The sequence below is a fragment of the Capsicum annuum genome, chromosome 4, assembly GCF_002878395.1.
Source record: "Capsicum annuum cultivar UCD-10X-F1 chromosome 4, UCD10Xv1.1, whole genome shotgun sequence".
Lineage (NCBI taxonomy): Eukaryota > Viridiplantae > Streptophyta > Magnoliopsida > Solanales > Solanaceae > Capsicum > Capsicum annuum.
The window spans coordinates 2,733,137-2,749,318 of NC_061114.1; the positions used below are offsets into that span (position 1 = coordinate 2,733,137).

Below are 16,182 nucleotides of genomic sequence, written 5' to 3' on the forward strand. Positions count from 1 at the left end.
GCATTGTAAGGTTGCATACAATTGACACTTATGGTTTGATTCTTCCTCAGACCCCGCGCATAACTAGAGATTAGTACCACAACGCCTGATCAAATATGTGCAGGTCATCCTTGTTTTATGTTCATTGTTTTAGTTTTAAGTTGTGATCTCAAGGGAGATAAAAATTGTCGCGTTATTTTTAACTATGCAACGTTGAGATTTCTGATTGATTTTTTTGCAACATAATGAACTGCAGTGATTTCTCCAATAGAGGATTAGATGTTAAGTTCCCTGAGAACTTCGGAGACCTTCAATATTTAAAAAGCTTGTAAGTATACCTAAACAATTTCTGCTCAGTTTAAATCGCATTACATCATAAGCATACTTATATATTTTGCATTTAATATCATTCCATTTTTCTAGATTCCACTTGCATTTTGTATGTGAATGGAATAAATATTATTGTTATTAGTTTGTTTGATAACCGCGGTCCAGGCCAGCTTTTGGGTCACCCCGACTAATTTTACTAGATACCTGCCACCTCCCACCAGCAATAGATTCCAGGTTACTCCATCCACCAAAGCTAAGGATAGATGGGAAAAAATCACTAGTGTTTTTGTCTCTGCTAGGATTTGAACCCGAGAACGCATGGTTCTCGCCCACATCGTTGACCGCTAGGCGACACCGTTGGGTGCAGAAATTAATAAATATTATAGAAAAAATAATGAAGGATAATTACAGCAACATACCCAGTAATCCCATAAGTGGGTTTTGGGAAGGGTAGTGTATACTCAGACCCTACTGTTACCTTGAGAGGTAGAGAGATTGTTACCGATAGATTTCATTTTCCTCTTACAATACTATGCGCCGTAGGCATTTATATTTTGAGGCAGGAGTCGAAATAATGGAATGCATGCTCCAAGAGATACACATAAGTCTCTTTATACTCAAAAAGGATCTCGATGTTATAAAGTCCAAACTAAACTAAATCATATCCAAGATTCGATAATCTATTTTGGTTGATCGCAGCTCTTTGAATGGAAACAAGTTGCGTGGATCAATTCCTGAATCATTTCAAAATCTGACAAGACTAGAGGAGTTGTGAGTAGTTTCATAACTTTGGATCAATTACTGTTTCCATTAGAAACTTATTTAATTTATCTGTTTTTTTTTTTTTTTAAAGTTTTTCATGAATTTGCTGTGATGATTATGATGTTTTATCTGACAGTTCTCTCTGTGATAACTCATTGGAAGGACGCATTCCACCTTTCCTTGGTCAGATGACGTCTTTAAAAAGAATGTAAGTCATTGGTTTACCTTTTCGTATCAGCTTTACGACTCAACCCACGCACAATTACTATCTACTTGTTTGATTAACAACTTTGTCGAACTTAATGAACTGATTTCCTGCAAATTGTGAATCAAAAAGAGGGAAATCTATTGCTTCCACTCATCTCCATCAAGCAAAGAAAATGGAATAACTTCTATTTGACTGCTTACAGAACCGGAAATTCTTTTTTGGCGACAGAATAATCATAAAGAAATGGTTCTCGTCTGAGTTTGAATGTTCGCCGTTGTAACAATGTTATGACATCCTAATAGTAGTTGTTGTAACAAGAAGATCTAACCTTGGTTACCATTACAGATATTTGTGCAAAAACTTCTTCAACCAAACAATTCCTCCAGGATTAGGTTCTCTCCCATCTTTGGAATATTTGTAAGTCTAAACCTGCGATCTCATATTGTTCTTTCTATTCCAAAATAAATTATGATTATCTTGTTGTCTTAATACATAATATATATATTTTTTTCTTCTTGTCCTTTCAGAGATTTGGGCAATAACTTTTTATCAGAGAAAATTCCGGATCAGCTCGGAAATATTAAGAGCCTGATTGAATTGTAAAATCCTTGATAAGATCCATACTTCTATATTATGTCACTTTCCATTTGGTTTAGTGCAAACTGAATCCCCATCTATTTGCCTTCACAATTAGGCACCTCGTTGATAATCAACTCTCGGATGTAATCCCGGACCAGCTTGGAAATCTTGTGAATCTTGAAGTGTTGTAAGTATATTTTTGTTGATTATTCCTACGATGTACTACTAACTATGAACCTCATCGTGCTGGATTGAGTTTCATTCAAGGTTAACAAAGAAGACAAGGTTACTTATGTAGTAAATGATTGCAGGAACTTTCAGAACAACGAATTTATTGGTCCCTTGCCGCCAAGCTTCAAGAGTTTGAATAAACTGACATACTTGTAAGTATCTATTCTCTTATATTTCGTTCTCATTTAGCATATGATTAAACAAGAAAAGAGAGGATGCTGCTGCAATGGTGAAGCCAGAAATTTCGGTGAGGGTATTCAAGATTTAATATGGACGGAAGAAATTATTTTTTTACCTATATACTCGTATAACTTTTCGACAAAGGGTGGCCGCCACCCTTCACTACATGTGGCTACGGCCACTTCATGACTTTTAAATCAATTGATTAATCTTGTTTCTCTATAGTAATGTGCAAGGGAACAACCTCGATGGAGAGATCCCAGATATTTTCGAGCAGTGGCAAGATCTTCGTATCATGTAAAACTCAGCAAGTAACTGTATACTTTTATACAATCTATGCATGTTTTTTTCAAGACTATTGATTCTTCTCTTCACCTGTTGAGAAGGAATCTGATGGGGAATAGTTTTTCTGCACCTTTGCATGGCCAATTCTCGAAGCTGAAGAGTCTAACGGATCTGTAAAATCCTGTAGCTTTTCGATGTACTCATTCTTGAAAGGAGTTCTCCCAAACTTTGAATTATTACGTATTTTATAATATCTATTTCAGGCATATCAGTAACTTAATTAGAAGAAACTCCTCGTTTCCAGATTTATCCGGAGCGAAACTTTTGAGAGTTTTGTGAGTCCCTTGGCACCCAAAGTTTCATGTTTATTGGATTAATAGTTTTTCTTTTGCTCTTCTCCTGAAATAGAATTCTATTTTCTGATTTTTCTGTTTATCTAGGACATTGAGGAATTGCTTAATAGCTGACCGCATCCCTGTTGAGATATGGAATTTACCTGACCTGCAGTATCTGTAAGACAGCTTCTGCAATAGATATCTCCGTATTCTTTTACCTTAGAGTTAAGGGTCAAAAACATATCTAAGGTACCCTGGTTTTCCGAGTTTCATACCTAAACTATCGAGTGTGTGATTTTCCTACCTGATCTATCAACCATTAGCTCTTTATTTTACGAAGATGAAGGCATGCTTTTGGTATGGGAAAGTCGATGATCTAAATGCTCTCTTCTCTGACTGTGCCTTTTTCATATGTAACTCTTCATGATCAAATCCTTCCTATTAAAGTCTCCTCAATACCGTGATTCAACATCTAATATTATGAGGGCAATCTTAATAGCTCAATTCATTGACTATCGTGGCTAACTGAACTTTAATGCTGTTGTTGAGGGCTCAATTTCCCATCTTGTAATCCCCTTCCCTACCTCCAAATTGAAAAAAAAAAGTCTAATATTCTGAGGTTTATGAGAAAATAAGTCGTTTATGGATAGAAGAGGTCCGCCAAGCTAAACTCTTAAAGTGTGCTATCTTTGTCTTGCTCCCGTTCTGTTTGACATCATACATAATACCAAAAAAAAAAACAGTTGAAGCGTGTGGAACAAAGCGAAAACGATTTAATTGAGTGTAAACCTGTCATTATACAGGCTACTACATGTTTCCTGAACAAATTTATAAAGTAATTCTACGTTCTTTTCTCCTGATGCAGGGACTTGAGTTTCAATAGTTTGTTTGGTGGAATTCCAGAAGCTGTTAACAACTCGCTGAGTTATATGTACGTCATCTTGCTTCTCTAACTAATCGTTAAATATAAAAAGTGTTCTTACGTTTGTAGCGAGATGTGGATACAAAGTTCATCATTGCAAGAAAATTCATATGCTTTGCTGTAGAGGTCGGAGAAAGACCGGTTTTCATGTTGTGTGGTCTTCCTGGGGACGATTCTTTGTACCTCTTTCCATTAGGCTATATCCTTCTTATACGCATTCCTTCTCGAAGCCACTAATAGTTTCTTACCAGTAGTATTAGCAATATTCTCGTAGTTTCTTCTTCTTTAGTTTTGGTTATCACACGTGTTTGTTTGTGCTTCGATTATATCAGTATTTTATCGTTGTTACTGTTCTTTCTTCCGTATGTTGTTGTGTACTGCTTTCCATTACGCATTATTTCATTGTTCTTACTGCTTTTATTTTTGTATTCCCTTTGTCAAACTACTTTGAAATGCATTTTTTAAGTCGAGGGTCTATAGGAGCTTCTCTATCTCTACGATTTACAGGCAGGGGTGGAGCTAGTGTGTTGTACGGGGGTTCGGTCGAACCCCCTAACTTTTCCGTAGACCCTATAAATATATATATATATTGGAAAACGTATATAATTATATAAGGCCGAACCCATAGACAAACATAGCCTATTAGTCCAGTGGTAGACGAAGAGCCTTCCATCCATGAGATGGAGATGGGGTTCGAACCCCATTGAAGGCTTTTTAATTTGCATTTCCATTGGTGCACTTCTATTTTAAAAAAATAAAATATATATAAACTAATAATAATTAAAGAAAGTCAAAAGTAATTAAAGAAAGTCAAAAGGTTTATCAACAACCCCACCCCCCAACGACCAGAACCGAACTTCTGCTGCTCTGTCAAGGTATGTAATGTGCACTTGTGCAGTGATTTCCATAGATCATAATTCCATTTCACTTTCAGTTTTCGCATATGCTAATTGTTAGTCTCAATGTCTCAGAGTTTTGCATCGGCATTCATGAGTCGCGATCGATAGATTGTGATTAAATTTTAAATTTTGCTTTTGATTTTGGGTTAAAGTGCTTTAGTAATTGTATCTGTAATTCTATTGCAACATATAGTTTTCGTATTTTGTGATTGCACTTTGCAAGACAGTAGAATAGTTTTGTAGAAAATTTTGTGGTTAGAATATAGCATATTAGCATTAAAGAAGATGCAGCATTTTGCTTATGTTGTTACTTGTTTAAAAATGAGCTCGGAGGATATGGAAAAAAAAGTGAGTAAATCCTTCACAACGGAAGGTTTTCGAAGTTGGAACAAAGGCATAGAAAGGCTTAAAAACATGTGGGCGAAGTCAATAGTGTTCATCGTCGATGTTTCAAGATGTAGGTGAAGTGAAATAGTGAATAGTGTTCCGAACCACAGACTTTAAAGTCTGGCTCCGCCTTTGTTTAGAGGTAAGGTCGGCGTACACTCTACCCTCTCCAAACCCCACTTGTAGGATTACATTGGGTATGTTGTTGTTGTTAATTCCTAACGTGAAGTCGAAACATTGATTTTTATCACATTCTTTTCTTTTCCTGCGTGGTATAAACTGTCATGATCCGGTATGTTGTTTCCAGATTTCTAAGAAAAAATAATCTCAATGAGACAATTCCAGCTTGGATGAATGCTACTCCATACGTGTAAGTTCCTTTTGCATTAATATATTACTTTTCGGTTCTAAGTTCAGACATTACTAGCAGCTCCTAGGAAATTTATCTTGTTACGCTGAGGAAGAGAGTAACAGAATGAAACTAAATCGAAGTGATAATGGGAAAGAAAAAGCAAGTGCCAAATAAATTGAAGAGATTTTCTGTGCCGACTTTCTCTTTTCATCAATTTTTACAACATATTCTTCCACTTACTCGTCCAAATCAACGTGCAGGGATGTTTCTGAAAACTTTTTCAGAAATGTGAACATTAGCCCTGGAAAGACACTAAACCCTGACTTGTAAGGGCGATTTGCACATATCTTGAAAAATCTTATTCGGGTACTTCTTAGCTATGTTTCTTGGACTCTCCAAAATTTTTACGGCACCCGTGTTAGATTCTTCAAAATGCACTAACTTTGGAGTATCTGACACACACACATTGACATTTTTGAAGAGTCCGAGCAACACAGCTTCTTAGTAGCTTTTCTGTTTCTGAATCCGATGATATTTCCCTTTCGCAGGAATCTGTTCAAGTGCTGCTCTAATGAAACGGATGAGTAAGCTCTTCCACCTGTATCTCAAAAGAAATAATTTGGTCTTGTAAGAAAATTGTTCTGACTTCTATACTTTGTGAGTAAATTTGAATATAGGGTTGCAAAGCGGGACCAAGTTGATTTCGATTGTACGAATGGAACTCAGTTTTGTAAGTACTAACAACTTCAGACGTGAAGTGATATTAGTATACGTCTTTTGTTATGTTTCTTATGACTAGCTTCATAGATACTCCCTCAATTCCAATTTGCTAGTTTGTCTTTTCACAATGTTGAGTTGCTCGCATTTTAAATGCACCATGTACTAAAAATAGTATCTCCGTTTGTAGATGACCATTTGTATATAAACTGCGGTGGTGCGTCTGTAAAAGTTAACGGAAGTAACTATGAAGCTGATGCACATCCAAGTGGTGAATCAACTTTCTTCAAGAGTAATAGATCAAATTGGGGCTACAGTAGTATGGGAAGCTTCTTATGGGCAAGTCGTAATAAGTACATTCTAAATGAAACCTGCGAAATTCATGCTGGTGCTGCCCAATTGTATCGCTCAGCACGTTTATCCCCAATCTCCTTGAAATATTATGGATTTTGTTTGCAAAGTGGTATGTACGACGTGAAGCTTCACTTTGCTGAAATATCTAGTAACGACAATAAAGATTCTCATAGCAAAGCAGGGCGACTCTTTGATGTAGATATCCAGGTAAGGTACCAAAACCATCAAGTTGTCGATCCATATGCAAACATATCAAAGAATTTTAGATAATATTTATGCAGGGAGATAACAAGCTGAAAAACTACAACATAGAAGAAGACGCGGGAGGTGTGAATATGGATAAAACAAAGGAATTTACTGTTCCTGTGAATAACGACGGTCGACTGGAGATTCACTTATACTGGTCGGGAAAAGGATCGGTCTTATACCCATCAGAGAACTATGGGCCACTTATATCTGCAATTACAGTAACTCCAGGTATTCATTCTGTCTGACTATTCAGCATTTTACAAAGGGGAGCCTTGGAACAACGATAAAGTTATTTGTGACCTATAAGTCACGGGTTCGAGCCATAGAAGCAGACACTAGCTAATGCTTGCATTAGGGTCGGCTATCTACATTACACCTCTTAAGGTGTGTCCCTTCTCCGGACCCTGCGTGACTGTGAGATGCTTTGTGCACTGGGCTACCCCCAACTATTTACCATCTTACATGGTTTTGGTCCCTATTTTGTTATTGATATTTCACGATAACAATTTATGAACCAGCTCGTGCATCAGAACTGCCCGATGGAGTGCTTGCTGGAATTTCCGGATTTGCATTACTTCTTCTAATATTGTTCATAGGTATTTCCTGGAAAGTCCAAGACAAATTACATCAGGAAGGTAACACTATATATGTTTGCCACTCTATAATCAAAGTTGTAGTTTTGTCTTTACAAGTAGTCACGCGTTGATTGTGGGATGTGGAATTGGTCTTCTTATATAGTATTCGGCAATCCCTAACCACGTGATCTCGTTTTTGGGATTGAGTTAGACGCAAGATCCATTTCTTATAATGGTATCAGTACCAAACCTATCCCAAGATATTGGTCATTAGCCTTTGGGATTGAGTTAAACCTAAGATACATTTCTTGTAGTTATCGGTTTTAATCATAGGTCTTTACTTTATATATGTTTCAAATTCCTCTGATATATATTTACTAATGTGTAAATATAGAGCAAGAACGTGTTGAATTGTACCCTGGAGGGCTTTACAACTACCGGAAAATTAAAGCTGCCACGAAGGATTTTGATATTAAGAACCGGCTTGGCGAGGGAGGTTTCTGGACAATCTATAAGGTTTGCTAGAATCTTCTCATTATAGATTATGATTTTTTTTGATATCTTTTACAGTTTTCTTCCGTTAAATAAATTTTGTTCATTTTCTGTCTCCGTATTCTTCATTTTCTTTCGGAGAAGATACTCTCTCATGACAGTAGTTGCAGTACTAGTATGTGTTTTCGTGACGCCGCTCCCTTCTATGCACAACCTTTTTTCTTTTGCTTGCTGGATGACCTCCGATCTTGCTGGATGACCTCCGATCTAGATATATACTCCCCCGTTTCAATTTGTTTTTTCTGGTATTGATTTGGCACGAACGTTAAGAACTTTTGACACGTGTGCTCTTGAATTAATAATAGATTGATTGTACCAAAATGTCCTTCAATCTCGTGGTCTTAAACATGTCATGTGGTCAATTAGAATTAGAGAGTTACTAGAAAAGGAAAGACACATTCTTTTGAAATGGATAAAAAATGAAAGTAAGACAAACAAATTTAAACGGAGGGAGTACTTATTTTCTATGTTACTCGGACTCTTCAAAAATGTCAACGGGTGCGTGTCGGATTCTTCAAAAATAATGTGTATTTAGAGAACCCGACACGGATGCGGCATCAAAAGTGAAGAGTCCACGCAACTTAACTTATTTTGTTTTTCTGCTACACAATTTCATCATCTGAAACACTTAACGGAATGTTCAGGGCACTCTTTCGAATGGGACTGCCGTCGCAGTTAAAAAGTTTTCGGCAACAAAAGAAGGAATGTGGGAGTTTGCGGAAAAGAGTCGAGCAATTACTGGCATAATACATCCAAATCTTGTAACACTAATGGCATGCTGTGCAGGAAACAACCAACTTCTGCTTATCTACGAGTTCATTGGAACTAATACTCTTGAAGATGCATTATTTGGTAACGACTTCCATTTATGAATGATTTCTTTGTTAAGCCTCCACACTTGTAGTAAAGAACTTACAGCTTTGATTACGTACAGGTTCAGACGATGAACTTAGAGCAAGACTCGATTGGCCAACAAGATATAGAATTTGTCTTGGTCTAGCGGAAGGTTTATCTTTTCTGCACGAGGGGTCCAAACAGGAAACTATACACGGGGACATTAAACCAGCAAACATTATTCTTGATGATGATCTGAATCCGAAGATACATGATTTCGGATTTGCGAAGCTCTATCACAAGCAAAAATCAGAAGGATCAATGTAAGAACAACTCTTTTATCTTTACTTTCCACGTGACATGTTTAAAACCACAAGACTAAACTGCATTGTACATTCTTCATATCATTAGGTTAAGACTGCAAGATACAAAAGTATTCGTTACTTTCTTAAACTTCGTGTCAAGTCAAAACCAGAAAAACAAATTAAACGGAGGGAGTAATACCTTATACATTAGCTTCCACAATTGTATTTCTCACTAATGGAAACCTTTTGCAGGTCATACACAGCGCCAGAAGTTAAAGATCGCCCCTTAGAAGCTAGCGCAGATGTGTATAGCTTTGGAGTTGTCACACTTATACTTGTCAGCGGAAGGAAAATCAAGACCCCGAGGGCAGGTGGTGAAACTGACTACCTCGTGGATGAGGTGAGTAAAACTCAACTTGCTACAATAGTTATGTACCTTAACTTGACAAAGTTATTTGGTTAATCTTATCGACAACTATAGGCCGAAAAAATGGATCGGAGGGGAACTCTAATGGAACTAGTCGATCCTAAGCTGAGTTATGACTGGGAAGAAGCACAGATGATTCTACGATTAGCAATGGTATGCATAGATTCACCGCCATTCAGACCAACCATGTCTGCAGTCGTAAAGATTTTAAAGAAAGAATGCTCAATCCAAACCATTTTGATCAACGCGGCTACGCCAGAGGGTGAGTTCTCCATGTAGCAATGATCAATGCGTCTACGCTAGTACATGAGTATCATATTTGCTTTAACAATGTGCTTGACCTGGGGAGGAGCTAGAAGGCAACTTACGAGTTCAGTAGAACCCAATAGTTTGTCCGTCCTAAATCTTGTATTTATATGTACAAATTTTAAATTTAGAATCCAGTTATTAGAACTTGAATCCTTGTTATGTAAAATGGATGTGTGACCTTATGGAGTTGAAAAAACTATGATGATAATATTTTGGTGATCTTTGGTAAATTAAAAGTTTTCAATATGGTTTTTGGCCTTTGGTGGAAAATATTTTCTTTGATGAAAACATCTGAATTTCAAGGTACGAAGGGCCTTAAATTTTTGGAGTAAATTTTTTTTCTTAAAAAAAATGAGTAAATGCACTGTTTTCATCATGAACTATAAAAGAAATTGCGGAGACACACCCGAACTTAAAGAAGGTCCTATTACCTCTGGACTAATTAAAATTGTATTTTTGGCAATCTTAGTTCCTACGTGGCACATATGTGTGCCTATGTGGACCTTCAGTGTGTTAATTCACGCAGTGTGCCACGTATGTACCATGTCAGCACTAAGGTTGTCAAAAATATGGTTTTAATTAGTCCAGGGTAATAGGACACCCTTTAAGTTGGAGTGTGTCTCAGCAATTTCGTTTATAAGTCAGGGTAGAAACAAGGTGCTTTGGGCTCTCGGTGACAAAAAAATTTTAAAATGAAGTGTGGGTGACACAAGTCTTAATAATTGAGTGGATGTGACAATTACTTTATTAAGGATTAAGAAAGTAAGAAAAGTTTGAAAATAACCCACAAGTTTTAAATTTACACTTTGATCCAATGTAAAACCTAATATAACTAAAAATGGAGGGAAAAAAGGCACGTTTTTCTCTCTTCTCATTTATTGGAGTTTTCTCTCTCTTCGCGATTTTTGTTGTTCATTATTGTTGTTGTTTTATTCATCATCTTGTTCTTCATTATCATCATCTTTTTTTGTTCATCATCATCATCTTCTTGTTGTTGAACATTGTTGTTACCGCTACTATTGCTACTTGATCAAATTTTTTTAGGTCAAATTTTATTCGTATATCACTTGGGAATTACTTATAGGTGATTTTAGTAAGTAAAATTATAATTTTTAGTTGAATTTCTCATCTGGGTATATTTGCTACTGCTGTTTTTTCAACAGTAGATAAAACATGTAACGTGAATCCAACAGATGAGTAATCTGTTGCACAGATGTGTAATCTGTTGCAACATATTGACTAATCTGTTGCAACATATTGACTAATCTGTTGCAAAATATGAGTAATCTGTTGCAACATATATGACTAATCTGTTGCAATAGATTACTCATTTGTTGGATTTGTATTATAGTATTGTAACATGAATCCAAATATGGGTCATCTGTTGCAATAGATTAGTCATAATTGACGAGGAAAGGCTTTTCTGTTATGCTACTAATACTTGCTCTGCTATTCTGCCCAAGCCTGGATGAGGAAGAGTTACGGGGTGTAAAACAAAAAAATATGCCGATCGGGCATACTATGTGTAATGATTCCCCCATTCACGATAAATAAAAAGAGAAAAAGAAAAGCCATTCCATTTCGAAAAAATACCCACGCCCAAGTTCCATAGCTTTTGGTTCGCTATCCTGATCATGATTTTCCTAGCCCCAGAGGGAAAGGTACTTCTCTTTTGGGCCGGTTGTGGGCGAGGAGGGATTTGAACCCCTGAAACCGAGGTTCGCAGCCACGTGCTCTAAGCCTCTGAGCTATAGGCCTCACCCTGTCTCCACTGGATCTGTTCCCAGGAGTACCCTAAAAAAAGAAACCTTTCCTCTCCCAAGCCATTTCGGGTTAAGAAGATGTGAAAATGCATTTATCTCTATAAGAAGGGTGCGTTCTGAGGTGTAAAGTGGGAGAGAAGGGATGTCACAATTGGGGTTTTGAATAAAACGACCTTTTGATTTTTCTTTTGATTTTTCATTTTTTTTTCATTTTCATATTGAATAAGAATGAGAGGTATTAAGCTTTTTATCATCATGGTGTCGAACTATTTTTTTGTAGGACCTCCCCTACAGTATCGTCACCGCAGTAGAGTTTAACCACTAAGTTCGGGATGGATTGGTGTGGTTCCTCTACGCCTAGGACACCAGAATATCAAACCATGAACAAAGAAAGGCATGAGAGAAAAGCATATTGGCTAGTGATTGTGAGGCCCTAATTCTTGACTGGAGGGGACACCAAAGACCTCTGCCCTTCCATCCCTTGGATAGATAGAGAGGGGGACAGAGCTTTTGGTTTTTTCATATTGTCAAAGATTTGAACAATGAAAATAGATGGCGAGTGCCTAATCGAATTGATCAGGTCATGTAGGAACAAGGTTCAAGTCTACCGGTCTGTTAGGATGCCTCAGCTGCATACATCACTGCACTTCCACTTGATACCTATCGTAATGATAAACGGCTCGTCTCGCCGTGACCTTCTCTTGAATTCTCAAAAAAACTTTTGTCGCTCCATCCCCGCAGGGGCAGAGAACCCGTCACTGTCTCGGTTATGCTACCGAAAGCTCTGGGCTAGTCGTAATAGGAGAGCACTCATCTTGGGGTGGTCTTAGTACTTAGATGCTTTTAGCAGTTATTCGCTCCGCACTTGGCTACCCAGCGTTTACCGTGGGCACGATAACTGGTACACCAGAGGTGCGTCCTTCCCGGTCCTCTCGTCTAGGGAAAGGTCCTCTCAATGCTCTAACGCCCACACCAGATATGGACCAAACTGTCTCACGACATTCTAAACCCAGCTCACGTACCGCTTTAATGGGCGAACAGCCCAACCCTTGGAACATACTACAGCCCCAGGTGGCAAAGAGCCGACATCGAGGTTCCAAACCTTCCCGTCGATGTGAGCTCTTAGGGAAGATCAGCCTGTTATCCCTAGAGTAACTTTTATACGTTGAGCGACGGCCCTTCCACTCGGCACTGTCGGATAACTAAGGCGGACTTTCATCCCTGCTCGATGGGTGGGTCTTGCAGTTAAGCTCCCTTTTGCCTTTGCACTTGAGGGCTAATCTCCGTCTGGCCCGAGGAAACCTTTTCACGCCTCCGTTACCTTTTGGGAGGCCTATTCCCCATAGAAACTATCTACCTGAGACTGTCCTTTGGCCCGTACGTCCTGACACAAGGTTAGAATTCTAGCCCTTCCAGAGTGGTATCTCACTGATAGCCCAGGCCCCCCGGAAGGAGGGCTTCTATGCCTTCCACCTAAGCTGCGCAGGAAAGGCCCAAATCCAATCCCAGGGAATAGTAGTTAAAACGAAGAGGCAATAACAGGCAAACCTAGTATTCATAGTTGTAATTGAACTATTAAATAGGGAAACTACAAAAATTCCTAACTAAATGAAGTAGGTATGAAAGGTTCTTGTATGTGTTGTGGTCTGTGGTTCTTACGTCAGGCAACTTAAAGGGTTCATAGTTGTAGGTAAACCTAGTATTCACCCTCCATGGACGAACTTTGCGGAGGAACCCTTAGGTTTTCGGGGCATTAGATTCTCACCAATGTTTACGTTACTCAATCCGACATTCTCGCTTCTGCTTCGTCCACCACCGCTCACGCGGAGGATTCCCTCTAAGGCGGAACGCTCCCTTACCGATGTATTTTTACACCCCACAACTTTGGCAAATCACTTAGCCCCGTTCATCTTCAGCGCAAGAGAGCTCAATCAGTGAGCTATTACGAACTCTTTTAAGGGTGGCTGGCTCTAGGTAAACCTCCTGGCTGTCTCCATACCCCTACCTCCTTTATCACTGAGCGGCCATTTAAGGGCCTTAGCTGGTGATTCGGGTTGTTTCCCTCTCGACGATGAAGCTTATCCCCCATCATCTCACTAGCCGACTTTGACCCCTCTTTTTTAATTTTAAGGCCATACCTAGTATTCATTACTTAAAGATGAATACTATAAATTTATCTCATTATCTTCTTCATTTATAGTTGTAAGAACCACTTTAAGTAATGAATATTTATCAGATTTTGAGAAGAAAGAACTCCCTTGCTATCAAAATATCCAATATTTCGAAAAAATTTCACTAATTACCCATAGTCAGGAATAGAATAATTGAGGAAAAGATATTACGATGATAAAAAAAAAATGACTGGCAAAAGATAAATTGGCTAGTTCTCATTATTTAATTAAGACATCCAATTGTTGGTCATTAAAGAATACAAAAGAAAGAATTTTCAATTTACAAGAAATGATCTATCTGGATCTAAAGTGTCAATTCCAACAAATATTGAACTAAAAAAAATTTCTTGATTTCAAAATGGTTTACCATCTGAGATGAATCTATTATTTTGATTTGTTATTTGTTATTGAATTGCGTAGGTTTACATACGCATAAAGACCATAAAAAGAGTTCTGTTTTATGGTTCTTTCATATACGTTTTCTTTAATTGAATGAACGTTCTTATTCTCAATTTCTCAAAATACTTCAATTGGTACACACAAGAAATAGGCTAATTCAGCAGCCTTTTGTTCAATTTCTCGTGGAGTTAAATTCTCATCAGTACGGGTTAAGGGAATGGACCCCTGGCCTCGTATGTCCATATAAAGAACATGACGAGCATAAATACCCTCTTTAATTTCTATTCTAACGGACTGAATATCTTTATAAGGAATCGGAGGAATATGCGATGATTTTTTTTCGGAAATCCCCAATGAAAAATACAGACTATTCCTTCCTTTATATCGAATCGATCATAACCATACCTACATTCCAGGAAATTGTGCACCACAAATAAGAGCTAATAAAGAGACCCGCAGTTCCGTAGAAAGAAATCACGATTCCTTATGGAAAAAAAAATGATTTGCTGAGGCGGAAAAAAAGATATCAAATTTCTACCAAGATAACTGGAAGTTCCAACTAATAAGAAGCCTAATGAACCTAAAAAAAGGATAAAGGCTCAGCAGAAATTACTTATTTTTCGAGACACCGTTATAAGTTCTATCCATATATGTTTTGATCGCCAAGTCATACTTTACCCAATTGCATTTTATTGGAATTGAGATAATAATCCCTTAGAAATTTGACTACTTTTTTGTTTCCGAAGTAACTCTCATCAACTAGCACTAGTTTGAGGTGAACTAGCAGTAGTTTGATGTCAACCTTTAGGAGTAATTCATCAAATTGGTTAAATCTAAAATAATAACATGCTCTTTATTTAATACGATCCCACTATACATATTGATATACATAGAGATTAACCGACTACATTTCAGTCATCCAGTGATCCTGATCTATTTGAAAATTACTAGAATGGATATATCTATATATCATGTTTCTGCAGGCATAAGAGTTTTTTCCTTTATGTTCGGTAGAAATCACATGTTATACTCTATTCCAATAAATAGATATCCGTATTATGATACATGTCCACGTTTTCAAAATAAAATGGATGAGATTGGTCCCAGCGTATCTAAACAATCTTGTTTTTTTGAATATGAATAAATAAAGAAGCCATTGCAATTGCCGGAAAGACTAGGCCTACTAACGGCACAAAAATAGATGGATAGTTCAAATTTGTCATAGAAGGGGTTCCTTGTTTTACTATATTGTATTTGTTATTATGTTATTATATAAATAAAGACATCTTGTAATAATTATAATTAAATTAAGAATTTAAATTCTAATTAGATAATATTTATTATTAATAGAATTTGAAGAATTTGAAATTCTAGTATAGATCTAAGTATCTATATATCTAAATCTAACTGAGTATGTATAATAAGAATAAGTGCAAAGAATGTAGAACTAAATAAATGGACTTATTCATCTCTTACATGAGAAAGATATGTATCATAATAAACTTTATTATTTTTCTTCATTTCTTTGTCTTTTGTTGTTGTCCTCTAATTTTCTAAAAATAGATAAAGAGATTATCGAAAGATTCGTTCAAATCCGACCCAACATGAATTTTTAGCTAAAATGGTTTTTAGGGAGATAGACAAAGATACAAAACTTTATTATCTATATTTTAATTTCAAATTATATACCTAAGACAAGAAGAAATTCGTTTTATTTTCCTAATTTCACGAAAGGAAGAACTCACTCTTGGTGATAAAGGCTTCTTGATTCGTAATCAGGAATATAGGTCAAAAAAGAGTTATCCTCAACTTTAGTTTTGATTCTTTCTACAATTAGATCTTCTATCACCAAAGAAAGGGCCATTATTATCTTATTTACTTTATCTTATTTACTATTATCTTATTTACTTTGATTCCGATAAACTAACTACTTTTTTGCTACAAACACAAATAAAATAAAATAATGGCCTTAGTGCTCTACTTGATTTTGCTTGACTTTTGATTCAAAGGAAAAAAGGCGTGGAGCTTAAATAACTCACTCAGAACGCTTTTTAAAAGATTACGTGGTACAATTAGGT

At 36.9% G+C, this 16,182-nt stretch overlaps 1 protein-coding gene and 1 pseudogene across 5 annotated transcripts in view; both read left to right on the forward strand.

Moving 5' to 3' along the window:
* LOC107868403 (probable LRR receptor-like serine/threonine-protein kinase At1g53430) overlaps nt 1–10,015 on the forward strand; it is a 76,067-nt gene extending 66,052 nt beyond the window's left edge. The window contains exons 1-24 of one of the 5 annotated variants that reach the window (XM_047410541.1): nt 158–307; nt 1,009–1,080; nt 1,208–1,279; nt 1,625–1,696; nt 1,807–1,878; nt 1,974–2,045; nt 2,170–2,241; nt 2,495–2,566; nt 2,656–2,727; nt 2,818–2,889; nt 2,995–3,066; nt 3,755–3,820; nt 5,405–5,467; nt 5,710–5,775; nt 5,998–6,033; nt 6,127–6,179; nt 6,357–6,727; nt 6,787–6,997; nt 7,288–7,404; nt 7,739–7,860; nt 8,541–8,748; nt 8,831–9,053; nt 9,288–9,435; nt 9,517–10,015. In XM_047410541.1, the coding sequence (XP_047266497.1) occupies nt 225–307; nt 1,009–1,080; nt 1,208–1,279; nt 1,625–1,696; nt 1,807–1,878; nt 1,974–2,045; nt 2,170–2,241; nt 2,495–2,566; nt 2,656–2,727; nt 2,818–2,889; nt 2,995–3,066; nt 3,755–3,820; nt 5,405–5,467; nt 5,710–5,775; nt 5,998–6,033; nt 6,127–6,179; nt 6,357–6,727; nt 6,787–6,997; nt 7,288–7,404; nt 7,739–7,860; nt 8,541–8,748; nt 8,831–9,053; nt 9,288–9,435; nt 9,517–9,741 (2,712 nt within the window). In that variant the 5' untranslated portion in view covers nt 158–224 and the 3' untranslated portion in view covers nt 9,742–10,015. Of the gene's footprint in view, nt 1–157; nt 308–1,008; nt 1,081–1,207; nt 1,280–1,624; nt 1,697–1,806; nt 1,879–1,973; nt 2,046–2,169; nt 2,242–2,494; nt 2,567–2,655; nt 2,728–2,817; nt 2,890–2,994; nt 3,067–3,754; nt 3,821–5,404; nt 5,468–5,709; nt 5,776–5,997; nt 6,034–6,126; nt 6,180–6,356; nt 6,728–6,786; nt 6,998–7,287; nt 7,405–7,738; nt 7,861–8,540; nt 8,749–8,830; nt 9,054–9,287; nt 9,436–9,516 lie in introns of those variants that run through there. The other 4 variants (XM_047410542.1, XM_047410536.1, XM_047410537.1 and 1 more) reach the window with 4 other exon arrangements.
* A 1,635-nt stretch (nt 10,016–11,650) lies between these two features.
* LOC124897840 lies at nt 11,651–13,634 on the forward strand (annotated as a pseudogene).
* Nucleotides 13,635–16,182: the final 2,548 nt, after the last annotated feature.